The sequence below is a fragment of the Vanacampus margaritifer genome, chromosome 16, assembly GCF_051991255.1.
Source record: "Vanacampus margaritifer isolate UIUO_Vmar chromosome 16, RoL_Vmar_1.0, whole genome shotgun sequence".
Lineage (NCBI taxonomy): Eukaryota > Metazoa > Chordata > Actinopteri > Syngnathiformes > Syngnathidae > Vanacampus > Vanacampus margaritifer.
Genome location: NC_135447.1, coordinates 17,134,541 through 17,160,044, shown reverse-complemented (window position 1 = coordinate 17,160,044; position 25,504 = coordinate 17,134,541). Strand labels below are relative to the sequence as shown.

Genomic DNA, 25,504 nt, shown 5'->3' with positions numbered 1-25,504 from the left:
GATACAAGTGCACATCTGAAACTGAGACCACCAGTAGAAATAAACACATTTGGCCACCAATTTGTTGACAGTAGTTAGTACAGTCCATCTTACATGATAGCACTTCAGTAAAAAATAAAATAAAAAATAATAATAACAATCATTGAGTATTCATAAATGGTTTACATTATACTGTATTTTATAGAAAAAAATAAATACTTTTTGGAGATTTTTTTAAATTCTATTGTTCGTAATGTACAATTTAGAATTTCAAACACTGACCTTGATGAATTGCAGCTGTATTTATAATACAATTTATTCTCTTTATTCTAAGGCAATAATGAAACTTTTTTTCTTTCTTTCCATTTTTGCATAACACCAAAGTTTTGAGATACAACTACGTGTTTTCACTTAAAATGGTGTCAGTCACTAAATGCCCTTTTTTAACCTTGAAAATCTTTTGAAAATATTTTTCTTGATCTCCAAACCCACAATATCAGAACAATAACGATTTGCTCCAGTGTGATGACAATACAGCATATCAGATCATTTTACATAATACTGTACATAATTAATACATTTTTTTTACCAGTTCAAAATTACTTATGTCAATTATTTTTATACCAATCTGAACATGAAGTTAAAATAAAGTATGTGAAGGATGAAAAGTATACATACTGTTTTCTTTGGCTCAATATCCGGTGATCAAGGCAAAAATAACTTAACACATAATCTAACTTCATACCCATATCCTATTGCAGATATCACACTTCGCTGTGATGATAAAATATAAAATAAATACCATATTTACATATTTTGTGCTGCTTGCAACTTCAATCAATGCAACTTATCCTTATAGTTATTTTTAATTATTATTTTTTTTTACTTAAAATGAGTTTGAAAATATGTTAAGATTATATGATTTTGTACAACTTTGCTGCAATGTAAATAATCAGAAAATGTCTAATGCCTACACAATTAATTAGTGTTTTTTTATTTTATTTAATGGCTTGACAACTGCAGGGGGAATCTGCTGAAGCAAAACTGCTAATTAGTAGTGATCAGAGGAGCCAAATCCAGGTCCATAAAGTAAAAATCCTGCTGCAGTTTGGCTTTAGCCTCAAGTGCTAGTTAGCTAGCTAGCTCCCACAGTGCTTGTTTACCTGCTAGGGAGCAAGCTAGCACTAGGAGCTAAAGCCAAACTGTGGCAGGGTATTTACTTTCTGGACCTGGATTTGCCACCTCTGGTAGTGATTGGAATATATATATATATATATACTCCTTGAAGATGGTGCTCTTGTTTTAAAAATAGAGGCTAATGCAAATGCATTACATTTCCACTTCATTTTTAAACTGAGCGCCATCTAGAAGAGCATATATATATATATATATATATATATATATATATATATATATATATACTGTGTATGTATATATATATATATATATATATACATACACATATACATACTGTATATATATATATATATATATATATATACATACACATATACATACTGTATATATATATATATATATATATATATATATATATATATATATATATATATATATATATATTCATCTGTCCATCACTACTAGTTACAATTTATGCAACCCCAAATAGTGCTCTACCTATAAGTAGCTAAATACAAATGTTAGCAATAATTGTCCACGGGTTAATTACGTTGACAAGCAAAAGGCAAAAGAGAAAATTTTATATTGGAATAAATCGACAAAATGACGTAATAACAAAAACTTAAAAATGGTAAGGTAGAAAAGATTGAACAATGTAGCTTAATTAAGAGTGTGCAAAGAATATAAAAATGTCTTAAACAAGAAGTGAGTCCTAAAATCTTGAAAATTTAAACAACTTGAATTGTTTGCTTAATGATATAAACCAAACGCTCCATTACAAAAAGCTCAAGGTGAAGCCTTCCAGGAAGGTAAAGGGACCTTTTACAGCATACCTTTGCAAGTAATGGCTATTGTTAGACAAGAGATCCGGCCTGGTTCTGCGCAGGCACCATAATGGGCACCCCACCCATGCGGGCAATGTTGCTGCCTGTGAGCGTGGAGGGAGGAAGTGGTGGAGGGGGTGGAGTGACCTGAGGCTTCAAGTGAGGATGGCTGTAGGTCTGTGGGAGCATTTGGGCCTGAGGCAGCTGGGTGTAACGCTCCGGTCTGGGTTGGGAGCCCCCATTGGCGTTGGCGTCCAAAGAGACGGGCTGGTCACGTGGTAGGGTGGCGGCGGCGTTGTAGCCGTAATGGGTCGGGGTGGAGGTTCCTTGCTGGCGCGGTGGACGGTAGCCGGCTGTGCTGCCAGTGGCTGTGGTGATGGAGGCTGTGTCGGATGGAGGACGCTGGGGGTACTGCTGCAAGTGGTGGTGGTGGTTTTGTTGTTGTGAGGGCTCTCTGTGTTGTGGGCTGGAGGCAATGGAGGACAAGGTGCCGTTCTTCGAGATGATATCGGAACCCATCCCGCTTTTAGCCCAGGACACACGTTTGGGAGCCTGAGCGTCCTCTCTGAAAGGTGGACAAAACATAGACATGTGAAGGAAAGCTTTCTGTTATTTGATCTGCAATTATCAGTAGTCAAAATAATCTAGGAAGTAGATCCAGAAGTTGAAGTTAACGTTATATATGGGAGTATTACTGGTATGATTTAAGCACAGTTCATTTTAAAGTGGAATAATTCTATTTTGGTTACATTCAGTAAGATTATGACAATGTGTGGTCTCCAATGATTCACATTTTATCAAAATGTGTAATAAAATAATAAATAAATAAAGAATATAAATTATTTAAAAGGAACCCCGACTGTAATAACGGGTTTTTGTATTTATTAGACTGATATGCATTTTTTGAGGCCGATGCCGAAACCGTATTTTTTAGCAGAAAAAAAATACAGATTACCGATTAATGTGTCGATTATTTAAAAACTCTATAATGCATAAAATTACCCCGTCTCTCAATTCATTTTCAATGGGTGTCACTTACGTACAAACATTCACTATTAAGATTCTCTGCTCTGGATGACAAGTCCATAATAGGACCTTATCAAAAAAAATTCATGAAGCATACAAGGTTATTGTGTAGATTTATGCCTTTTCACACATTGGGAAGAATTTGTGCTTTTGCGTAGTGTTATCTCACCTGTGGGTATGTCTTCCCACAAGATTTATGCGTGGATATTCGTTATTTGAAATATAAACTCCCGACGTCGATGCTAACTTCTGTTAGCATTTGAATAGGATCCTCCCTTCGCTGTTAGCATTAGCACTAGACTAGCGATGTTTTAAAAACTAAGCATGTTTTGTATTTAAATATACAGTGGATGTTAATTGTTATTGTCGTGTACAGTTAACTCCCACTGCCGTGTCGTTAAACAGCTTAGATGACACTTAGGGACAACAGAATAACATATGCTACACACTTGCTAATTGCTAATGCTACGCAAGGAAAATGGCGCATTCAGGGCATTTTTACAGCGTTGGAAACTTCACATGTCTTCGATAACATTTTAAGGGGAAAATAATTGGCCATTTGGCCCAATTGGCTGATTGTTTGAATGCCAATAATCGACCGATTATAATCAGCTTTAATGGGTCGGGCCTAGTATTTATTTGGTTGTTACTAACATAACTATGAGATTCATTTTTCAAAAGAAACAACATGCAATCGGGAAAGTCACCCTCCCCCCCACGCCGTGCTTTTGACACAGTAAACTCTGTAGAATAATTTTTACTCTAAGCTGAGTCTATTTGGTCCCATTCTAAAATGAGTAACATTTGCACTTGGAAGAGAGTAAATTAAGTGAAAACAAAACAAATACAGTGTAGACAAGGGTTGAGGAATGAACTCACGACCTTCAGTTTTGGAAACCACCCTACCACCTGAGTTATGCCACTCCTACTGTTTGTTTATATCCAAAGAGGAGACCAAAAACATTGTGTTTGGTCACTTGGAGTTAGGAAGATTCTTACAGCAGGAGCTGCGTGGCTCAGGCAGTAGATTGGTTGTCTCCCAACCTGAAGATGTGGGTTTGTGCCTCAACCCTTGAGTGACTTTTGTCATTTTGATGTTTTATTGTACTCTTTTCCAAGTGTAAATGTTACTCTATTTAGAGTGGGACCAAATAGACTCAGTTTATTCCCACTCTGAATAGAGTAAAATATACTATCTATAGAATTTACTGTATACAGTAGTGTAACGCAATTGTAGTGAATTTGATCAGGCAACAGGTCGACAAATTCTGCATTCTGCGGACGTGTGGTGGATGGCATCATATTCCATTTATATCGTAAATAGGAAAACAACATGGGAAAATATCTTTGAACCATTTGGAAAATCAATTCATTTAATGCATTATTGAAACCATCTTTATTATGTTTTGAAAATCACCCACCCCGGCCAAAGCACAGTTCTGAGAGAGGCAAAATTGTGGTGGTAGGGAGGGTGGAGGTTCAGATACGGACGCATACTTGCTTGCAGTCCCTTTATAAATATACGTTGCACGCGTTGACGTCCTGCACGGACTCCAGCTAATTATTTCCACGAAGATTGTGCCTCTTGGGTGCCGATTTTAAAATGAATGTGAGGAGCTACATCAAATCAAGTCAGCTGTGTTCATGCCCACGATGACACAAAAGGCTGTTTTAACCTGAGCCAAGCTGCCTGCGTCTTTGAAAACATCGAAAGTCTTTCTAGGCCCACCTCTGCACCGTGCTCTGCACTGGCCATGAAAATAGAGCCCAAAAGTACAGTCATTTTCTGTTATCACATATTGACTTGTTCAGCTCACTACAACATAGTACAGTACGTGATACAAACACTCAACATGTTAGCTCCAAAATGAGAAATAGACCCGATGACCGATTGCAGTGGCCCTGAAGTGCAAAATGCAAAAACAAAACAGTAAACATGACTGCAAACCAATAAAAAACACATTGGACGAAAAGTACCACCTTACAAACAGCACAGTTAAACACAGTTTACATGTACTTTAGTCAAATCACATTCCTCGAATTCCACCCTCCATACCCCCCTCTCTCACCTCCCCACGTCAAACACCACTTCAGCAAAATGTTGTTGTGCTTCATCATTTGTTAATGTGTTTTGTGTTTGTGCGCTTACCTTTTTGTGTTCGTTTTTTAAATTTGTGTTTGCAATTACTTTTTGTTTTTTTGTTTCACATTTTGTATTTTTTTTTTGTATTTGCGATTACCCTTTTGTTTTTGTGATTTTTAAAATTTGCTGTCTTGTTTCGTTTTTGTGTTTTATTTTCAGTTTTTGTTTTTTGTTTTGCTGTCGTGTTCACTTTTTTGTTTTTGTGTTTTGCACTTCAGGGTCACCGTACTATTCAGCTCAATTTCCGCCCAGCCATGCTGACTCTTGTCAGTGAAGTACAATCATGCAACTCACTTGATTTCATTTGCCATGTCGTCTTCACTGTCCCGTTGTTTCTTCTTAAGGAAGAACACGAAAATGAGCAAAAGGCAGAGGACACCAACCACTGTCCCCACGGTGGCGCCAACAATCACCCCAACTTTGTTGGCTGCAGAGAAATCATAGCACACAATTACATGATATCAAAGCAATTCTATAAATATAAATTGCATGCGTGGGTGTTATAAAAGAGAACATAATGCACTATCAAAAATAGAGTAAATTTAGATTACAAGGGTTTTGGCATTTGCTAATTAGTCAACAATCAATTCTCTATCGTAAAGTTCTCTGTTACAATGGGGGTGGGGGGGCTGAATCTGTACATGGGGATGGTTATGTGTTAGAATAAATGTAAATAAGTTATCCCATATTTACTCTTATAGTATTGCAAAGCATTTATTCAGCAGTGTGACCCATGTTTGAACCATGTGGTTTGGGGTCGTCTGCGAAGAGAGCAGAAAAGCTGCAGTTGCAATACAGGAACTGTGCCTTATCACAAGATAGCGGCTGAAACACATTTGAACTTTGACTGTTGAAACCTTCAGTGCCAAAGAAAGACACATCTGTATTGTTATCTGCACAATGATTTATTTATGTGATGATTGCTGCTATGTGTCCACCCTCCCCTTTAGAGCAGCAACATATGTGTAACTAGGGAACATCCTATTAAAAAAAGTGGACTCGGCGGAGTGTGCATTCAGAGCGGGTCGGCGATTGTAATCTGTGCACAAATGTGCCCGTTCTCCTCGCGAGCAAAAATAATCCAAGTCTCTTGTCTTCCTTCCTTGTCTGTTGTTTATTAAATGTTCTTGGTTGACTGAACCTGACACTATGGGGTATATGTCACGGAGGAAGCGGGACTTACAACTTCCGTAAGTCACACACCTAAGCTGTTTCCGGTTACTGTTGCGACGTAATAGGCCGTGTCCCAATACTCGCACTGCCACCCTTGTGAGTAAAGACATTCAGTAGATGGGAATGTAATGATCAAAAAAGAGTGCTGAGTTGAATGAGGAAAACAAAAGAAAAGTAGGACAGATGGAAACAGGCCAAAATAGACAGGATGAAGTGATACAGAAAGATGAGTGGCCCTATTTTTTCGGGCCCAGCACAATTCTAGCGCAAAGCTCAGTCTAACTGTGAGCATAGGTGGAGGTTTTCTTTTTTTGGGTCTTTTCTTGGACAAGCGCAGGTAGAAGTGAGCGTTTGTGGGAAGGAACAAATCACCCAACTCCCGGCCAATCAAAGCGGCTCCCCCTTGTAGACTGCCTCTCACCCCCGATCATGCCTCCATGTGTGGCAAGTTGGCAGCTAATAGTAAATTGTTTTACTCTAATATTATTGATGATGATGGTAACGTGTTGTACGTACAGGTGGAAATCTCCAAGTTGATGAAGCAGCTTTCAGATCCGGCCGTATTGCTGGCAGTGCACACGTACTTCCCCGACATGTTACTGCTCAGGTTACTCAGCTTCAGAGTGCCTGTCTTCTCATCTAAAATGTCACATTTACCAAGAAACAAGATAACAACCATGCATGTAATCATTCACATTGTGCAATGTACAGTATATAGTATAAACACACAAATACAGACTGCAAGTGTTGAGAATTGGCCGAACGCTAACTGCCTGCACTAATTAAAGCATTTTGAATTGGATATCATTGAAAATGAGTTCTTCCTTTCACAAAGACTAATAATCAATAGGTTGAACGTTGAAGATCAGTGAAAAGCTGTAACTGATAGCTGATAGGAAACTTTTATACCCACAGTGGTGTAGGACAGATTCTGTATCTTTGTAAGGATGGCAATAAACCGAACACAAGATATAGACGGATGTTTTTTTTCCCTCTAGGGCAGATACCAATAGTGATTATTAGCAGTCAAGGAAGCCGATAACAGCTTTTTGGAGCCGATATTCATTTTCAGCACAAGGGGGGGGAAATAATGGGATGATGGGAAAATGAAGTTTCATGAAGCACTTGCTATATATATAGTATTTTTTTTTTTTTACTTTTCGAGATGGGGATCTTGGTGAAAAGATAAAGACTAGTGTATAATGAAAAGTGATTACATTTCCACTGTGTCTTTAAACAAAGATCTAGTTGAACTACTTTTCAGATTTATACATTTTTGGGACCGTTTGATACACGTTTTTCCCAGACTGATACCAGTACAAGTACAATGTCCCCCTCAAAAAACAATAACAGATGATTTTTAAGAACGACCTACATATCCCATTATAGCCGTTTCTAAAATTGCCTGAAAATTAATGGCATTTCTTCATCTTCTGATTTCTAATGTCTAGTTCATGATTGTAAAACGTCCACAAAAGAGCGAGTACCAATACCTTCAAATAAGACTTGGCACCAGTATTCACACATCCCTTTTAAACAAAAAGTTTATGGAGCTCACACACATCATGTCTTAAAAAGTGAAACAAGTAAATATTATAGCTCCCTAGATTTTTCTACAATAAATATTTGTTTCCAAAATTTTAAAATTACTGCAATGTTAAACTTAAATCTATCTTTGTTTTACTTAACAATATAAAGCCTAATGTATCATATTAAATACAAGACATTTTGGGCCCTCTATTTCATGAGTATAATTTTTGGGGGATAGGTGCTTTACACGACATGTTTGACATGTCAAAATTAATTCAAAATCAGTATACATTATTGTTATCTGAACATTTTGTTTATGTTTATGTCAAAACTAATTTAGAATCAGTATACATTATCATTGTCTGAACATTTTGTTTATGTTTATGTCAAAACTAATTTAGAATCAGTATACATTATGGTTGTCTGAACATTTTGCACAGGAATCTTTAAATAAATGTTTGTTGGGTTTATTAGGTTAAAATCGATTAAAATCGTAATCGTCCTGAATGTCTGTAAAAATCTAGATTTAATTTTTGGGCCATATCGCCCAGCCCATAGTGTGCTATAATCCATCCATGACAGTTGACAGTTATAAATGTATGAATTTAGAGTACTGTGACTGGATGTATCAAATATGACACAAATCAAAAGTGTTATGTGGAAGTTCATTTTCCAAAATTATTATTTTTTTGTTCAAAAGGACCAATAAATACTCTATTTGCAAATAATCAGAATGTTCTCTCATATTTCATGGTTCAGCCTTTATAGGGTTAAAAAGAAAAACAATAGGTGCAGAGAGTTTCAGGGGTTGCAGCATGTTTTCTAAAGTTAACTGAAAAGGTAATAGTTCCCTGAGGTAAACACAGTTTTAAATGGATCTATTATTGGAAGTCTTTTAAAAAAATATATATATATTTTATGGCCGATGCCGGTATTAGTGAAAATGTCGAATATAATAATATAAGTAAAGGGCCTATCCCGAACAGGCAACCCTTTTATTTCTAATTAGCTGCTGAATCACTTGGTGACATAAATGAGGTTGGTGTGGGCTCCACTCACTCAGCATGGGTGAAAAGAAGACCTCAGAGGTGGGACTGGTTCTCCTCCACTTGTACATTGGAATTGGCTTCCCACTGTCGGACTTGCAACTCAGAGTCACATTTCCTTTCAGCACTGCATTCCCTGATAAAGTACACTTTGGGACAGCAGGGGGCACTGAAAGGAGAAAGGAGGGATCATTAAATAGATTATTAAGTAAAACATTAAACTTTTAAATAGTTAAGTCCTAGTCTGTGTTTTACCTTTGACATCGAGGCTGAGCTCAGCAGTGAGGCCAGGGTTATCCGGGATGATGACTTGGCAGAGGTAACGTCCAGAATCAGACTCCTGGGTGTTGTTGATGTATAGAGACACATCACTAGAGGGCATGCTTGAGGTGAACCCAACTCGGCCTTTAAACTGAGAACTCCCCACACTTATGGAGCCTTTAGTGTAAGCAATTATCTAAACAAGAAAAGAAAGGCAAAGGAATCTTAAGAGTCAATGATATCTCTAAATTATGAGGTCATTTTATGGCAAAGTGAGGAACATGTTTTTTTCTCAGATACAGAGGTGGTTCAGAAAGTAAAAACCCTGCCACAGTTTTGCTTTAGCCCCAGATGCTAGCTAGCGAGCTCCCTAGCTAGCTCGTTGGGTGTTCCGTTACCTGCTAGGGAGCTAGCAAGCTAGCACAAGGTGCTAAAGCCAAACTGTGGCAGGGTTTTTAATTTCGGGACCTGGATTTGCCACCTCTGCTCAGATAGGATCGTGACATACAAAATGTCATCAAGTATTTGGCAACTGTACTATTATACACTGAGATCACAATTTTCTATACCATACTGTTCTGCCTGAATAATAACTATTGACTACTGTTAGATATTATTAACATTTTAATTCTTTATTTCATATATTAACTATGTTGAAATGTTTTATAGATGTGTAAAGCAAGTAGTGTTGAACTCAGTATAATTTGACCTTAAGATGGGACATATTTGGTCTAGAAGTTCCTTCTGTGTGCGAAAACACATTTGGTCCTTGAGAACAGAATCTGCTTCAAACACACACCCCTGACTCTGTTTGCGCCATCGCTCACGGAAAAGTACCCAGAGAGTATGTTTTGTCTACAAATGAAAGAGAGGCGGTCTGTTTAACTATAAGAAGCCATTTTCCACGCGGCAGACACACATTCGGGACTCTGAAATTCCACCTGTTACTTGATGTTTGGAGTCTGTCACGATGTCCAGAGATCTCTGTTTTTTTTTTATTAAATCATTTTTGCAAAGGTGTTTTTTCTTACATTAAATCTGTCTTCAAATTTTTGGAACACGCAAAGAGGACAAATAAATTTATTCCTCTTCACTACCCATAGTAAGTTCGCCCTTGTCTTTTTATAGCACAAAATGTCAGAGACTGGGCTGCCTGCCCATAATACATTAAACACCCTTTTCCTGTGTTTAAAGTTATCTTTTGACCCTGTTCCTCTATTGTTTGTGATCTGAAATCCCCATCTGGTCAGCATGATAATATACAGTAACAGTGGCAGATAAACAACACTAAGGACAGATTCTCAAGATAATGTGTCGCAAAAAAAATGTCACTGAGCTACGGGGTGCTATTTTGCACAGTTATGCAACCTCATTTTCCCCAATTAACTGTATGATAACATTATCCTAAAAAAACAGAAAAAAGTAAATAAAAACTGTTCTCTTGCACATACCACATTGTTTAATACAAACAGTTATATCGTGAGACTTGTAGGTTATGTCAATACTATATGTTGGCATTCTAGTTGATGTCTCATTTTTTCCGGGTCTCTAAATATCTGTGGGCTAAACTGTCAGTTACCTTTATTAATTGTGCGGGGAAAACTTTCTTAACTACCATCCATCCATCCTTTTTCTTGACCGCTTTTCCTCACCAGGGTTGCAGGGGTGCTGGAGCCTATCCCAGCTGGCTTCGGGGAGTAGGCGGGGTACACCCTGAACTGGTTGCCAGCCAATCGCAGGGAACACAGAGACGAACAACCATACTCACAATCACACCTATGGACAATTTGGAGTGTTCAATTAACCTGCCATGCATGTCTTTTGGAATGTGGGAGGAAACCGGAGTACCCGGTGAAAACCCACGCAAGCACGGGGAGAACATGCAAACTCCACCCAGGAAGGCCGAAGCCCGAACTCGATCTCACGTCCTCTGCACTGTGAGGCGGACGTGCTAACCAGTCAGCCACCGTGCTGTCCCTTAACTACCATATAAATGTAAATAAGTTGACTAGGAATAATTTTAAAACAAAAAAAAACAATATCGCTGTTTATCTTTAATGATAAATAAAATAATAGGCTTATTTATGGTCCAAATTCATGACCAATCAATTTCTTACCAGCTGAGTGTTGTTAGAAACAAGATTCCAGAGGATGGTGTTTGTGCTCAGATCACTACCAGACATCGGAATGTAGGAAGCCTTCAAGATCACCATCTGACCCTTCAGTACATCCACATGGGTTTGGGGCATCAGGATCTGGGCCCAAATGCCTGGATGCACAGGGAGGGAAAAGAGACAAATGTCAAGTTCTCTCTCACACTAGTGCTTGTAGTGCTGTCCTTTTCATGTAAGTAAACAAGGTGGCATGGCTCATTAGTAGAGTGGTTGTTTCCCAATGCAGAGGTTGAGGGTTCGATACCATAACCTTTGCTCACAGTGCCCTAGTCTACTGTATATTTGCTTCAATATTTTTTCAAGAAAATGATTTTTTCTTATGAATATTTTTCACACAAAAAATCAGTTTAACTAAAAATGCTCAAAAGGCGTTCCATCAATCTGTTTTTGATACCACTTGTTCTCATTATGCTTCCATCTTCGGTGAACCTCTGAAGTATGTTTTGGTGATGTGAGAATGGAAGGAAACAGTGACAAGGTCATTTGACCCAATTCAAGCGCACATGTACTAGGCTGTACTGTGAAGCAATGGCCAAAGAGGGGCAGCACAGAGCTACAACACGGTTGCTCCTCACCCAATTGAAAGTAAGTAATAGCTGCAATAATAGAAATATGAAATGAATAATGTGTTGGTTTGATTGAAACTGTTATATTTTATTTAATACTTCATGAAGATTGTGGTGTCTTTGTCCCTACGTTCTCATGGGTTTTGATTATGGTTGGATGATATCCTATAGAAAATGCACACCTCTCAGTTCTTTATCTATCTTAGCAATTATATATATTAAAAATAAATTAAAGTTGACAGGCATGGTTGGACAGAATACATAGTTTTTTTCTCTCACACAGACTCTTGTCTTTTCCTCCATCATCAACGCCCCTCTAGAATTCCTATTTTTGTTACATTTTACCATTGCGGATTTGTATAAAGAATATTCATATGAAATCATCAGGCTTACGTAAGCATGACAACAACAATGTAGTAATAATAACAATAATGATGATGGTGTGAGACTGTGAGTGTCCATAGGTGGGCGTCCTCATGCATTTAATAGTGTGACTGACAAGGTGTGATTACTATAATGAAATAGATGGTAATCTTGCCAATGACGTCAATCATCATCCTACACTGCAATGCAAAAAAAAAAGAAGAAAGTAAAACTTGATCCTCTTCATGCATGACCATGCAGCATGCATGCATAATTAGCCTGTACCAGTGCAATGAGAGGCAAAAACTAAGACGTTTTTGATGCTAACAAATGTTGCAATAATCTGTAAACCCAAATCCAAAAGCATTTAATTTGTAGCAACAGCCTTACAAGCAGCTAAACAAAAATAACACTTCTGCTCAGACGACATGACAAGTTCAAGTCATTAGTGTCTAAAAAGATACATTGGACTTACTGCTAAGCCACCAACTAAAATGAGGACCAGACACATTTTGTTGTGATTATTACTACATATGAATTAGACTTTAATTCTTCTGTACAATAACAGAAAAAAATTGCCATTGATATGTCAGTTTCTGCCTTATATAGCTTGATAAGGGCCAAGTGTATAGAACTGCAACAATGCCCCATGGAAAGAGATCTGAAGTGAGTAGGTGTTAGGTATCGGTTTCCTTGCCACTCTCGAGATAAATGAAGCAGATCAGTGTCAGTGGAGAGTGAATATGTAGGCTTAACTCCCTAGATAATTGCATTAATTAAGTGCTATGCTAGTTTAAACTATATAGAGCTTGTAGAACAAAATGTTTTGCAGGGAGGTAAAACAGTGATTAATGGCCTCACAATGAGGAGATCCAGGTTCGGAACGATCTTTGATTCAAAATGACTTGATTGACAATAATTTCTGCTTCAATTTATAGAATAGTCATGGTCTACTCCAGTCTGGTTTTCAAGACAGAATGACGAATGGCAACATTAAAATGTACTTAACACACAAAACGAAGATAACAAACAGTGCACACTTAAATGCAAATGCACTTTCTTTAGCTTGTTTACCGATCGCAGTTAGCTCAAGGCCATTGACTCGCTACTGCTAATCTACTTTTATCACCCAAAAGAACGGCTATTCATATAAAACGCTCAGGAATATATTCAGAGAAGCATCATAACATTACTGACCGGCATATGCTCTTCTTAGCTGCAAAAAAACAACAATTTTTATTGGCATAGCTTGATCATGACTTTTTCCTTCTACTCCACACTGCCCCTAAGTGGCCAAATCGTCTACGACATGAACAGTGCTCCCAATAAAGACACACACAAAACAAGGGCAATTCAGTATAAAATAATATAAATAAAATCGATTTTGGGACACTAAAATAGATTCTGAATCGTACTAAATGAGATTTGCGATTCTTATGAGAATTGACTTTTTGACACATCCCTACTGTGTGGAGTCCACATGTTCTCTCCATTTCCACCTACACCCACCGTCATACGCTTAACATGCATATTAGGTTTATTGAAGTGTCTCGATGATCCAAGTGAATCCCGCCCTTGCCACCAAACTCAACTGCGATAGGCTCGAGTTCTCAGACAAGTCATTCTGCTAAAACAAAACGATAAATTACAAGAAAGGGATACATGTGTTGACTGCCACTAAGACTTTGGGGAGATTTAACCGAAGAAATGACCTTGCCGTTGAATGACGTATGGGAAGTTGGGTGTTTAAACCAGTGGGCATGTAAAGCTGACAAAAAGAGGCTTAATCATAAATACCATGACTGACAGTGTAAGGGTTCTCAATTTATTGCACTGAGATTGAAAACGACTTCCCAGAGAGGCTGCAAAAAGTCGCCTCGGTGAGAGTGGATGGATACATGATAGATTAAACGACATGAAAGATAACCTGAACCCATCAACCATTACAGCAGAAGATAAAGTGAATGAATGTAAACAGAACAACATTATAGACCCGGACCAAGTTTGAATGAATGGGGGGAAAATACACATAAACATGGCAATTTTATTTAATGGCAATTAACAGCATTTTCAATTATGTATCCAAGATTAGATCACTCTGAGTATTAAATTAACATGGTTGACTTAACCAGACAATGAAGTGTCATATTGTATAAGATGTTAGGTAAATACTATTATTAAAATAGGCCAAGTAATTTCTGTCCTCGTGAACTAAGATAATGTGATCATGTGTGATGAAGGCAAACGTGTATACAACTGTTTTAAGTCGAAATGTGTGAAAGTAATAACGATCTTCCTCACAGCAGGTGAAAAGGTAAACATGAATAAAAAAAAATTGTCTCAACAATGAATGTTTATTGATCTAGAGTGACGTGCCCTCTTCTAAAAAAAATTCCACCGTGGTTTCCCCATTTTAATGTTTAATATATACAAATGTAAATATCAGATAAAATAAGCCACGTAACGGTGATTTATTTATTTAAAAAAATAATTATTATCTGGTCGCTGACTAACTATGTGAAAAAGTACTAGCTCCCTAAACCGAATAACTGGTTGGGCCACCCACAGAAGCAACCACCGAAATCAAGCATTTTCTGTAACTGGCAATGAGTCTTTCACATCTCTGGGGAGATATTTTGGTCCACTCTCGCAGAATTGTTTTAATCTAGCAACACTGGTGGGTGTTCGGGCATGAACAGCATTTTAAGGTCATGCCATGGCATTTCAATTGGATTGACGTCCAGACTTTGACCAGGCCTCTTTAAAACGTTTACTTTGTTTTTGTTACGCCATTCAGACATTGACTCACCATGTTTGTCTGTTCTTTTTGTGAAATGTTGTCTTCCATTAACACTAGACAAAATGTTAAAAATGTCCAAATTGTTCAGTCTATGTCAGTCCATAGAATATTTTTCCAAAAGTCTCATTCTGATTTATATTTTTTGGGCATAAAATGAGCATTTGGGCCTTATTTTCATGCCCAGTGCAAGTTTAGCGTGTCGTCTGTCTGTGCATATGGGTGGAGTTTCCTTTCTTTTTGTATTTCATTTGACGAGCACAGAGCACAGATAGAATATAGAATAAGTGCGTTTTGCTCTGTTCTGCACCATTGTGGGATGGAAGGCAGCTGGCGTGGCCTTGCAAAGCGGCTCCACTCATTCCCAATTCCTATTAAAATCAGGGTGGTCAAGCGCACACAGGGAAGCAGTAATTGACTCACAAAGTGCGTTTATACAGGTACTACATACAAGCTATGTCCTTGTGGATGATGTAGTCGGCTACACATGTGACGTGGGTAATTTGAGATCCCCTTGCATCTCTGACTGTGAAATACGATGACATCTACCACATATGTATAGGGAGCTGAAAATCTGGCTGCCTGCATCACAATCAAATCCACCAAAATAGCGTTACACCGCGTACGCCACATGTTAGACCTAACTTTAGCGAGTCTAAACTCTAGTCTACAATTGCCAGACGCGCCAGGGGTGTGAAATAGAATACGCCGAAAGGCTTATTGAAGCATATGGCGGTCTACCAAATTCACAAACCTGTTAAACTAGACTTGCCTCGGTATGAAAATGATGCACCCGTTTTCATGCAGAGCGCAGTCTACTTCCTGTCACCAAATTGTCAGATGCACCGGGGGTGAGGCAGCTTAGTCCACCGTAACACCCAGCAAGGCAAAACAGTCCACAGGAATAAAAATCAAGCCGTGCCACTTTTCAGGCTCAAGCGTTCGCCATCTACGAACATAGAATAATCTTATTGTTGTACTAAGGCGACTGGTCATTTATTGCAACATTAACTCATTCACTCCCAGCCATTTTCACTGAAGCAACCCCCTTTGCTCCTGGCTGTCTTACTGGATTTTGTTGATTTTGCAAGACCTACAGAATATTGTGTTCAACTGCTATAAAAAACATGGACCCTACCAAAAGAAAGATTAGAGTCTCTTCTTTCATCACAAAAAAGTATATTTGTATTGATCTCTTATACTCTGCTGCCACCTTCTGTCCGTTTTTTGTAATAACTACCTTTGCTTTAAGCGACCTCTTCAGGTCAGAGGCTGCATCAAAGCCTTCTGTATGTTCTAGCAAAGGGTTCACCAATTCCAGTCCTCGAGGTCCGGAGGCCTTCAGGTTTTAGATGTTTCCGCCTACAAACACACTTGATGCCTAAGTTCAGGATCGTTATCAGGCATGCTGATGAGCTGACTTTTATGAATCCCGTGTGCTAGTTTGCGGAAATTTCTAAAACCTGCATGACTCCGGACATCGAGGTCCTTGGTGAACCAAGGGGCAAAGGCTGATTGTTGGCTCCTTTGGGTCGTCAGACGAGCACTTAACAGTTCTTGTGCACTCAAAACACACTTTGTGCCCCAAATTTCAGTCGGGTCAATGAAATGCACCTGTGTTTGTTGTCCATAACATACACCTGCCCACACCGTGACCCCCACTGCCACCATTAGGCCGCTCGATCCACAATGCTGACAGCAGCAAACCACTCACCCTCCCAACGCCATATACACTCATGCATATACAACTCTCTAAAGTGACAGACTGCACTGAATATGAGCATCTGATCATGCAAGTGGGCTACGATGACAAACTGTACAAAGTGGTTGTTTGAGCACCTGTCCCAGTGGCTGTTCTTGCTCATCTTGGGGATGAAAGACAATTTGGGGAACAAAGCTGCTTTTTGTTTAACCTGTTCATATTTCCACGCCTTAGGTGGGTGATTACACTTTTATTGTGAACTGGTACTAAACTTGGGCGGCATGGTGGCTGACTGGTTAGCACCTCTGCTTCCCAGTGCCGAGGATGTGAGATCAAGTCCGGGCTTTGGCCTTCCTGGGTGGGGAGTGCATGTTCTCCCTGTGCTTGTGTGGATTTTCTCCGGGTACTCCGGTTTCCTACCACATTTCAAAGACATGCATGGCAGGTTAATTAAATGCTCCAAATTGTCCATAGGTGTGTGTGCTTGTTGTTTGTTTGTTTGTTTGTCTCTGTGTTCATTGGTTGGCAACCAGTTCAGGGTGTACCCCGTCTACTACCCGAAGCCAGCTAGGATCGGCTCCCGCGACCCTTGTGAGGACAAGCGGTTAAGAAAACGGATGATGGTACCAAACTCCTGTTGAGAACATTTTTCTGGTTTGAGAATGTGTTGGAAACATTATGTGACACAAACATTGTTGCCAACTGAATACATAAAAATAAGTAGCAAGCACTGACATGGACATGAGAGATGGACTGTTTTTGGTGTAACTCAATAAATTATAACTGACAATGGTTGTTTAGCAGCAGGAGGTGGAGTACTGAAGCATTAAAGTGTCATGAGCTCAAATCAAAATGGTACTTCTTACTTGAATTTTAAAACATGCCTGGAAAACTCAATTTTTCATATTCTATATTCATTTCTATTCTGTATTCTAAAAACGTATTGTGAGGGCCTGCTGGGAACGTTGAGCAGAGACCTGCAGAACTTCAGCCATGTTCTATGAGAGGCAAAAGTCTGAATCAGTGGCGTAGTGGTCCCTGGAGAAGTGGGTATGCTCTAAATTTTCACCAGTTTTTTTTTTAAGTAGTCCAGAAAAACATCCTCTTTTAGAAATAAATGTAAGAATTAAAAATCCGTCATTTGTACTTGCTCACAATAATAAAATTAGCATGACTTGTTAAGAAATTTTGGTAACACAAGAAGCCTGAAATAATGTAAAATGTATTTATCATGAGGTTGTAAAATAAATATTTTGTGAACAATGAACAAAAATAGTGAAAACCAGTCTGGCTAGATTTCAGTATTGTTTTGTGCTGAATTTTAAACTATTGCTCCCCATTCTTGTGTTTTAATTTACCGGTACTTAAAACTCAAATCTACTATAAAACTGAACTAGAGCATGTAGTTAGTGTGTAACCGGCAGCGTAAGTATCCCGTTTACGATGGCAGAACAGTTCACCTGAGCTAAATTTTTGGGTCGCCACTGTGGCTTGGGGGAGTTTTTGAAGAATTGTTTTCCTTGACTGATTATTAAGGTGACTGACAGGAGCTGTGGTAACGGCTTGCCAAAGCAGCTTTGGCGTTCACCGAAGGGAAAAACGTGGCGGTGGAAGGGGTTCGGCAAGGCTATGAAAAACGACTTCTGGATGACTTCGAGGAAATTCTGGTGCACCATGCGGCATCTCAGTTGGGGAAAGCAGTATGCATTAGCACTCTATATAGTGGAGATGGGGTGCGGCTGACCTCGACTCACTCGATTCAGGACGTGAGTCGGTGGAGAGGATACTTTGAAGACCTTGATGAATTAATAAGATACAGTAATAGAAGGATCTTTTCAGACACACTCTTTATCCATTTACTGTACTGTATTAGTATATATTAATAGATATTTACTATAAAAGGTTTATCAGTGTCTTTCCCATGTGTTCAAGATCAACACAAACATAGATTTTGCTTACACGCATGTACATTTCTTTCTGCAAAATTGTTTGTTTAAAAGCCCCTCTGAAAAATACTTAAAAAAAAACGCGCCTCAAAATAACAACAGCGATGGTCGGTAAATTGAATGCATTTGTACTTTTTGTCTTGGTAATGGGGGCAGTGCAATTGTTGGGAGAGGACATGAAGCGGCACATCAGCGCTGAGAATGAGATTAAACTGTCATTGCATTCCTCTGTTGAGTGAATTAACTTCAGAGTCAAGTGTGTATTGTACACATGAGTTACTCAGTGCTCCTTTGTGAAGCAATGGAGGCACAACATGAAGTGTTATTTCCCTTGATGAAAGTCTTTCCTGGGTGTGCACATGTTTCTTTATGCACAAAGCTCATGATTACAAGAACCACTTCCGATTGAGCCTGTTTACATCTTAGAGGCCTTAGTGCAGATAAGGCATCGTTGAGTGGTTTGATGGTACCAGTTTTTGGTAAGCTTAGAGTTGGGTGGAGTGGGTTGGTCATTTCCTCTGAGAATCTTATCAGCAGCTTTGCAGTCAAGAGTTACCCCAGTGCTTATATCCTATACAAGATGCCATGATGCCATCTTTTTTGACAAGGTTATCAAGGTATAACTAGACAATGTACAATTTCTGTGGAAATTGTGTGAGAATGCTGAAAAGCTGAATGCTATTCGCTGAATGCTAAGATTTGACTGCATGTGCTTATGAAGTAAATTGAAAGATAAATTATGTGAAAATTGTTAAAAAAATTCTGAGAAATTATAATCCCTTTCATGATATGATAGTTAGTTAGTATTGAACCAACGAATATACTATAATGTGGTCCAAGCGGGTTTTTAACCCAGGTTCTCTGTGGTGGGAGACAATTGCTGTAAACACTGCGCTAACTTGACATGTTCAAATTCATGGCTAATAGCATATTTATTTTGAAAAGTGTCATCTGATGCTGAATGATAACATGCATTTAATCACTTCAGTGAAATATAGTCAGTTGGTATACATGTATATAACTTAGCAATATGGCCATGGATATATTTGCAACGTACAGTCGGAGGTGGGATCCGAACCTGCAACCTCCTGGTTACTAGACATTGCACTTTACCAACGGTGCCACCAATCAATAGCAGAAACCTGGCAATGATGATCAATTGTATGTATAGAAGTGGGCGTGGAAAGTGGGACTTGGAAAAAGTTCAATGTCAGTCCCATTGAAAATGAATAGGGAAAAGTTAATATTGAACATTAAAGTGTAGGAATATTGTTAGTAACTTGGAATCAGATGATATATAACCCAGGAAGTAGGGCTGGGCAATAAATTGAAATCATTCAATACATCGTCATTTTAAAAATCGAATCGCTGAAAATTTGCTAAATTGTGAAATCGAATTTTGTCTTCTGGATTAGTAAAAGCTGTTGTTCTTATATTCTGTTACATTCAAAGTTGTGAGTTGAGCTGCCACTCCTTTTTTAGGTTTGAACGTAAACAACTGCAATTGCTTTTATTGAGCCACCTTAACTGTAAAATATAACTATTGGCTAACACAATTTCTTCATAAATTAATTCAAATTATGAAATGAGTATTGTGCACATCCTGACTTGAAGCTGCAGTTCTGTTACAAAATAAGTCTTTTTTTTCTTCTCCTCCAAATGCATCTTTAGCAACACATTTCGTATATTCAGAACAAAGGTATTTCATCATAAGGCACCATGGAGCTTGTTGAGCAATCCAGTCCCAATCGTATTTTTACATCATGCTAACAAGCTGGAAGCGGTGCAGCTTTTATAACGATCCGAATGTAACACTTTAGGGATTGTAATTAAACTAGGGTAATTTTCTAGATCTTCTCATTGTAGCCCCTTAGAGCTAAAAAATAAAAAATAAAATAAAAAATAAAAGAGCTTGGTCTCTTGTCCGTGACTTTTGCAAACATTCACACTGCTGTTTCCTCACATACAGAGACATGATGCAAATTTAATCTCATTATAGTGACTGATCACTTGAGATGATTTTCAAAATTGTATTATTGTTTTGTTGGCCATCACAACCAACGCAGGGCTGTGCAATCACACAAACGCACACACACACAAAGGGACACATTCAGGGATTGAAACCAAAGCAGAATTCATCATCTGATAACTATGTGACTGTATTCCTTCTTCTATTATAATTAATGGGGAGACAGAACGGCATTCATCTGAGTGAAAAACAAAAAAAACATAAAATGGCTAAACTAAGATAGAGGGGGATAGTGAAGTGGTCTAAAGGATTAGACTGGTGTGTGTGCTTGTGGTTTGAGATGCCGATATCTATTTGATAATACGTTTATGTTTATGTATAAGCTTTTCCATTTACCTGGTGATACATATCACTGTTGGAATGTTTAAACATCCCGCTCACCCGCTGTATTTGGAGATTGTGATTTATGCTGTACCATCTGCATTCACCCTTAAAACTGACTACTAAATGCAAAGTAAAATAGATTTTAGTTCTTTTGTCCTTGCACATCGTGTGACAGTTTGTGCTGTTTGTCTTGATCCTATACAGACATTTACATACATCAAGTGTAGATGATTAATGTACAACTAACATGGTGAGACAAGAATGTGTAAATAAGGCATTTAATTAGGATGTAATTAATGCTGTGTTACTGCAGTAGAAAAAAATAAAAAATAAATAAAAATAAAAAATACATATACATATATATATATATATATATATATATATATATATATATTTTTTTTTTTTTGGGAAAACCGTTAAACCGATCGGTTAAATAGTTTCAGTTGCATTCATACAACTCTTGTTTTATTTTGGTCCCCCTCATGAGCGGCGGGCGCTAACCCAATATGGCGGAGTCCTTGGTTACGATGGCATCCATGGTTACAGCGTGTGTCATGGCATATGCGTCATATTCTTCCAGCGACGCTGCAACCAATCATATTGCAGCGGGGCGGGTACAGCCCCGAAGGCTTGTTCTCAGGTTTCATAACGACGATCATGCTATTACGCTTCTAGTGTTAGTGTCCTAAGGCATCGCTATCGAGTCTTTATTAATCCAACGCAAAATAGTCGATTTTAGCATAGCACAAAGCTAGCTGAGGTCAGTCATGAAAAACAACTGGTAGACATATAAACCACACCGTAAAACCCCTCAAAATAAATGTGGAAGTCTGCAACTAAAGCACATCTTGTCCGTTTCATTTGAAATCCAGTGTGGTGGTGTTTAGAACGTGAATGAAGAGATGAGGTTGCATACTTCGAGCATCAGATGAGCTCATTCACACATCATGTAGACAGAATAATAATATACACAACATATTACTCCATCCATATTAGATATGACTTATGAAACATCTCTGTCTTATGTTGATCAAGTAAGGCTTATTTAATAATTTCTTCTTATAATTATAGTATAATTATAGTGTTTGAGCAAGTTTTTTAATAATAATAATAATAATAATAATAAATTGTATTTATAACGCACTTTACATGTATAAAATACATCTCAAAGTGCACAATACATACAACAATAAAAGCAATGGAAGCACACAGTAAATAAAAAAAGTTCAATTAAAAATGAGAGTAAAAAAACAACAACTCAAGAATGAAAATGAAAATCAACCAGGAAAAGCTTCTTTTTTTCTTTTTTTTTTTAAACCTGTGGGGCTAAGGCACTTACAAGTCAAGAAAAAACTTACGGTAAACCAGCAAACAAAAATAAGTTTGCATACTGAAATAATTATCTTAACTCTTGTTTAGTCACAAATGTACTTAGTGTGAAATGTGGGCTTGTATAGTTGAACACAAAGCTGATATATTTGCAAGTAATCACGACTTAGTCTGTTGTATGAATGGCAACAGACGGACAGATACACAAACAGGTTGGTTTTACCTTTTGCCATCCAATTGAAGAGCAGCTATTTGTTATGTCTGCCACTATATGCCGCTGGCATAAATAGAATAATAATTATTTAAATGATAATACCATAATAATAATAATAAAAATTATGTTACGGTTTGGGTTAGTTTTGTTGCTTTGTCTTTTGTCATGATCTGTGTTTTGTTTGGTCTTGGTTTGGTTGTCATTGTCATGTCTCCTTGTGTCTTCCAATCAGCACCCTCTTGTGTCATATCCAGGTGCTTGTCATTGTCGCGTTAGTTTGCGCCTATTTAGTTCCCTCCTTCCCTGCATTCTTTTTATCTTTTGGATCATTTGTTTGCGTCACAGAGTCTACGTTGTATGTCTATATATACATACACACACACACGTATATACACATTTTCAAATTTCCGCTATACACCGAAATATGTATATATGTGTGTGTGTATATATATATATATGTGTATGTGTATATATATATATATATATATATATATATATATATATATATATATATATATAGTATGTACAAGTACACGCACACACACACACAAAATGAAAACCTAAGTGAAAAAAAAATATATATATACACACACACATATATACACATTTTCAAATTTCCGCTTTTCCCCCCGAAGAAGACCTTTGTTGTGTAGGCTGTGTGTTTTGGGTTGCTATCCTGTTGCATGATAAAGCTAATAATAAACAACAGATCTTTTGGTTGCCCTAAGACTTTTGCACAATACTGGATATAAAAGTATTAGTAGTGTTTAAAAATGTCCAGGTTTTTGTTCTTCAGTTATTCTAAAGTGTTTAAAAATGTTCTCGTAATTTTTTTTTCTTTATCAAAAGTATTCGAATTAGTATCCTCATAGTAATTGTTTGAATTAATATGAATAAAAATACTTTTAAGTTGTTTAGGTGTTTATTATCCGACTCTTTATTACTGATGTTTTGTACTGAGGTTTTGCCATGGTGTTGTTTCTTGTACCGGTAGCGAAGTTCTTTATTCAGTTTTGAATTCAAAATGTTGGTCGCAAAACAGCGCTACTTCATACACACTGTACATAACGAAGCAGACAAAAACACCTCATTCCTGAAAAAGCTGGACCACTAAGTGATAAATATGCAACCTTGGCCTGACCTGTAGCTTGCATTGCCCTATGGGTTAATCTGCCCTATTCTGAAAAAGGCACAACCATGTGGCATGTTCAGCATTTATTTTGAAATCAATTAATTTCTGTCATTCTTACACACTAAACACACGATAAAGATCTTCCAGGGTGTAACTTACAGAGAGACAGCAAGCCACAAACAAGTGAATGATGACAAATGTCATCCCACTCAACATCCGTCTTTTATCTTTTGACAAGAGACATACAGGTGGGTTTGTGTAGGTCTCGATGGGAGAGAGAGAGAGAGAGAGAGAGTGGCTGTGTACTCATTGTGGAGCTTAGCACGATGAAGTTGCAAGTTGTCATGGAAAGTAACTATATATATATATATATATATATATATATATATATATATATATATATATATATATATATATATATATATAAATATATATATATATATATATATATATATATAAATGATGACAGGTGGCTGAGTAAGTTACATACAGCCCTTCTTGTATACAATTCAAGTTGTGCACAAACCTTACAAGTACAAGTATGTGTGTGTGTGTGTGTGTGTGTGTGTGTGTGTGTTTGTGTGTGAGAGAGAGTTTGTGCTCTTTTAATTCACCTGAAACCTGTTATTAAACCCAGACCCTTCACCTTAACTGGATACTTCAGAGTCCTGCCGGAGTTGCGAAGTTGTCAGGAGACCAGAGGAAGGATCAAAGGAAATAAAGACGAAACAAATCCAGCACCAACCAGACACCCAGAACCAGAATCTTTCACCAAACCCATCCCAATCTATACTATTGGCCATAAACATGTTGGTCTGTTGCTTTTCAAAATTACTGACCAATCTAAAATGTTGAAAATTGTGTGATCTCTATGTAAATGTTTTTTTGTTTTGTTTCCTGAAAGGTGCTTTGGCGATGGAAGAATCCTCCCAAAACCAGCAATATGTGCATTTGATCGAGAATGCCAGTGTCAACTTGCATTAGCTAGAGAGATGCCAGCTAGATTATCATTAGTAGCAACAAATCATTTTCTTCGCACAAATGTAAGAATAACAGAATTCAACTTACTTTGGGAACAAAAAACATTTTGCAACATACACTAATGATACAGGAGAAGACCAAGGGTTTGTTGTTGGAGGGAAGATGAAAGCATCTCGTTTGGCAATGAAGGAAGGAGTCAACCATTCCATAATGACACACTCTGGTCCTCCCATTGAGCAATGCATATCTTGATTAAGGGCCGTCCCTTTTTGCTGAGAAGCTGCACGCACAGATGCTGATATTTTCATAGATGCATCTGTGTGACTGTGTGTGTGAGGGGGGGAAGGGGGGTGTTAATGCACTTTGTATATTCACTACAGCATCTTTTAAAGATGTGCAGAATTTCATAAATAACTTCATGTTAAAAATTAGTCTGCTCTTAATATGAAAAGAAAAACGCGCTGAGCTGTCGCCATTGTCTTAAAAACGCAATTATGCCATGTAGTGACAGAAAAATGACCAACACAAATTAATGTCACACTCGTTTTACAGTACACTACCTATTTTTATTGTTATGAAATTACTGTTTCAATGACTAACAAATGCAACCATAAATAATTAATTAAACCATAAGCAAACCAAATTTACCACTTTATAAATTGGCAAATGTCCGAGTTTTTTTCTCGGAATATTGCCCCCGTCCTCTAAAAAACAATATATTTATTGGTATACGTAGCCCTAAATACGCCATTGTACGACAGTGACGGTTGCTTATTTTGTTTACCGCGACCATTAAATGACAGACATTAAATGAGCTTTACAAAGATA

General features: G+C 37.7%; 1 protein-coding gene across 1 annotated transcript in view; it reads right to left on the bottom strand.

The window, feature by feature from the left end:
• Window positions 1–1,536: 1,536 nt before the first annotated feature.
• The window catches only part of esama (endothelial cell adhesion molecule a), a 71,865-nt gene continuing 47,897 nt past the window's right edge, over window positions 1,537–25,504 (bottom strand). The window contains exons 3-8 of the mRNA XM_077547635.1: window positions 11,237–11,388; window positions 9,114–9,315; window positions 8,872–9,027; window positions 6,799–6,921; window positions 5,404–5,536; window positions 1,537–2,505 (exon numbers count right to left, since the gene is read on the bottom strand). Of these exons, the coding sequence (XP_077403761.1) occupies window positions 1,971–2,505; window positions 5,404–5,536; window positions 6,799–6,921; window positions 8,872–9,027; window positions 9,114–9,315; window positions 11,237–11,388 (1,301 nt within the window). The 3' untranslated portion in view covers window positions 1,537–1,970. The remainder of the gene's footprint in view (window positions 2,506–5,403; window positions 5,537–6,798; window positions 6,922–8,871; window positions 9,028–9,113; window positions 9,316–11,236; window positions 11,389–25,504) is intronic.